The sequence below is a fragment of the Nicotiana sylvestris genome, chromosome 3 (assembly GCF_000393655.2).
Source record: "Nicotiana sylvestris chromosome 3, ASM39365v2, whole genome shotgun sequence".
NCBI lineage: Eukaryota > Viridiplantae > Streptophyta > Magnoliopsida > Solanales > Solanaceae > Nicotiana > Nicotiana sylvestris.
In genome coordinates, this window is record NC_091059.1 from 105,139,310 (window position 1) to 105,141,246 (window position 1,937).

General features: G+C 41.6%; 1 protein-coding gene across 1 annotated transcript; it reads right to left on the minus strand.

Moving 5' to 3' along the window:
- Positions 1-326: 326 nt before the first annotated feature.
- On the minus strand, positions 327-912 carry LOC138887790 (uncharacterized). Its single transcript, XM_070169577.1, has 2 exons — positions 739-912; positions 327-521 (listed from the first exon to the last, which is right to left on the minus strand). Exons 1-2 carry the CDS (start codon positions 910-912, stop codon positions 327-329), a joined length of 369 nt encoding a protein of 122 aa, XP_070025678.1.
- Between the last annotated feature and the right edge of the window lie 1,025 nt (positions 913-1,937).

Genomic DNA, 1,937 nt, shown 5'->3' on the forward strand with positions numbered 1-1,937 from the left:
ATAACATAACTTAACCATTTTCTCACACATCTTTAACTCCCAAATTTTGACTAACTCCCAAATTTTTCAGAAATTTCGGCAGAGTTTCCCTTGTAACTAGGCCTATCCACCTGTCAGAGAGCCCCAAAAACATATCCTAACAGCATATACACATTCCATAAATGTGACATAACTTGTGCAACACTAACCATGGCCGCATAGGCAAAATATAACCAAAACGGGGCAGTTTTACATAGATCAAATCAAAAGATAAGAGTTCGTAGGGACCAAATGCATAAAAAGCTATTACATGACTATACAAACAAATGTGGGTACTTCTTTCTCATTTATTCCTCGACTTCCCAAGTGGCTTCCTCAACCAGCTGGTTCCACCATAACACTTTCACGGAGGCAATTTCTTTATTTCTCAACTTTCGGACTTGCCTATCAAGGATGGCAAATGGAATTTCTTCGTACGATATTTCTTCATTAACCTCAATAGTCTCAATCGGTACAAGAGCGGACGAATCTCCAACTACCTTCTACAACATGGACACATGGAACACCAGAAGTACTAATGACATCTCAGGTGGTAGTCAAGCTTATACGCCACCTGACCAATCCTTTGAATGATTCTGTACGACCCGACATATCTAGGACTTAACTTTCCTTTCTTTCCAAAACGAATGATACCCTTCATGGGGAAACCTTCAAGAATACCCAATCATCTTCCTTGAATTACAAATCTCTTCGACGAACATTCCAATAGGACTTTTGACGGTTCTGAGTAGTTTTCAACCGCTCTTTAATAATCTTAACCTTCTCCATAGCCCGATGCACAGGGTCTGACCCTATCAATTCAGCTTCTCCAACCTCGAACCACCCAATAGGAGATCTACATCTCCTACTATAGAATGCTTCAAATGGTGCCATTTGAATTAGCATGAAAGCTGTTGTTATAAGCAAACTCTATGACCGACAAATGATCATCCCAGCTACCTTTGAAATCAAGAACACTAGCACGCAACATGTCCTCAAGTGTCTGAATAGTCCGCTCCGCTTGCCATTCGGTTTATGAATGAAAAGGTGTACTAAGATTTACCTGCGTACCCAAACCTTGCTGAAGTTTCTTCCAAAAGTTGGTCGTGAACTAAGCAACTTGATTAGAAATGATAGAAAATGGGGTTCTGTGCAACCTGCCTATTTCTTTGATACTGAGCATATTGTTCTGCTGTGTCGCTAGATTTAACTGGTAAGAAGTCCGCTAATTTTGTGAGTTGTCCATGATTACCCAAATTGAGTCGAACTTATGCAACGTGCGCAGTAACCCTACCACAAAATCCATATTGATCATTTCCCATTTCCACATTGGAATTTCTATGCTTTGAGCCAATTCATCAGGCCTTTGATGTTCGGCCTCACTTGTTGACAGTTCGAATATTTTGCCATAAATTCCGCCACATCCCTTTTCATGTTATTCCATCAATAAACTTCCTTGAGATCATGATACATTTTTGTATAATCTGGGTGTTCGGAATACCTGGAAGTGTGAGCTTCTGCCATGATCCATTCCCGAAGATTGTCAATATCTAGAACACATAGGCGGCCTTGGTACCGTAGGGTACCATCATCTATGCCAGAAGAAAAAGTTGTGGTCTTGTGTTCATGAATCCCCTCCTTCAGCTGCTCTAGCAATGGATCGTTGTATTGTTTTTCTTTGACCTCCGCTACAAGCGACGATTCAACCCTGTTATGCACAATTACTCCCCCTTCACTAGAGTCCGCAAGACGAACTCCTAGACTAGCCAACTGGTGAATTTCCCTGGCCAACGGCCTTTGATATGCCTTCAAGTGAGCCAAACTTCCCATAGATTTCCGGTTAAGAGCATCCACCACAACATTGGCCTTTCCCGGGGTGATAGAGAATATCGATATCATAGTCCTTGAGTAACTCCAGC

Coding starts and splice junctions, on each gene's coding strand:
- LOC138887790 (XM_070169577.1), bottom strand. CDS start 912: ATGGCACCATTTGAAGCATTCTATAGTAGGAGATGTAGATCTCCTATT. Junction 522..738: donor GTCAAAAGTCCTATTGGAAT/GTTCGTCGAAGA, acceptor TCCATGTTGTAG/AAGGTAGTTGGAGATTCGTC.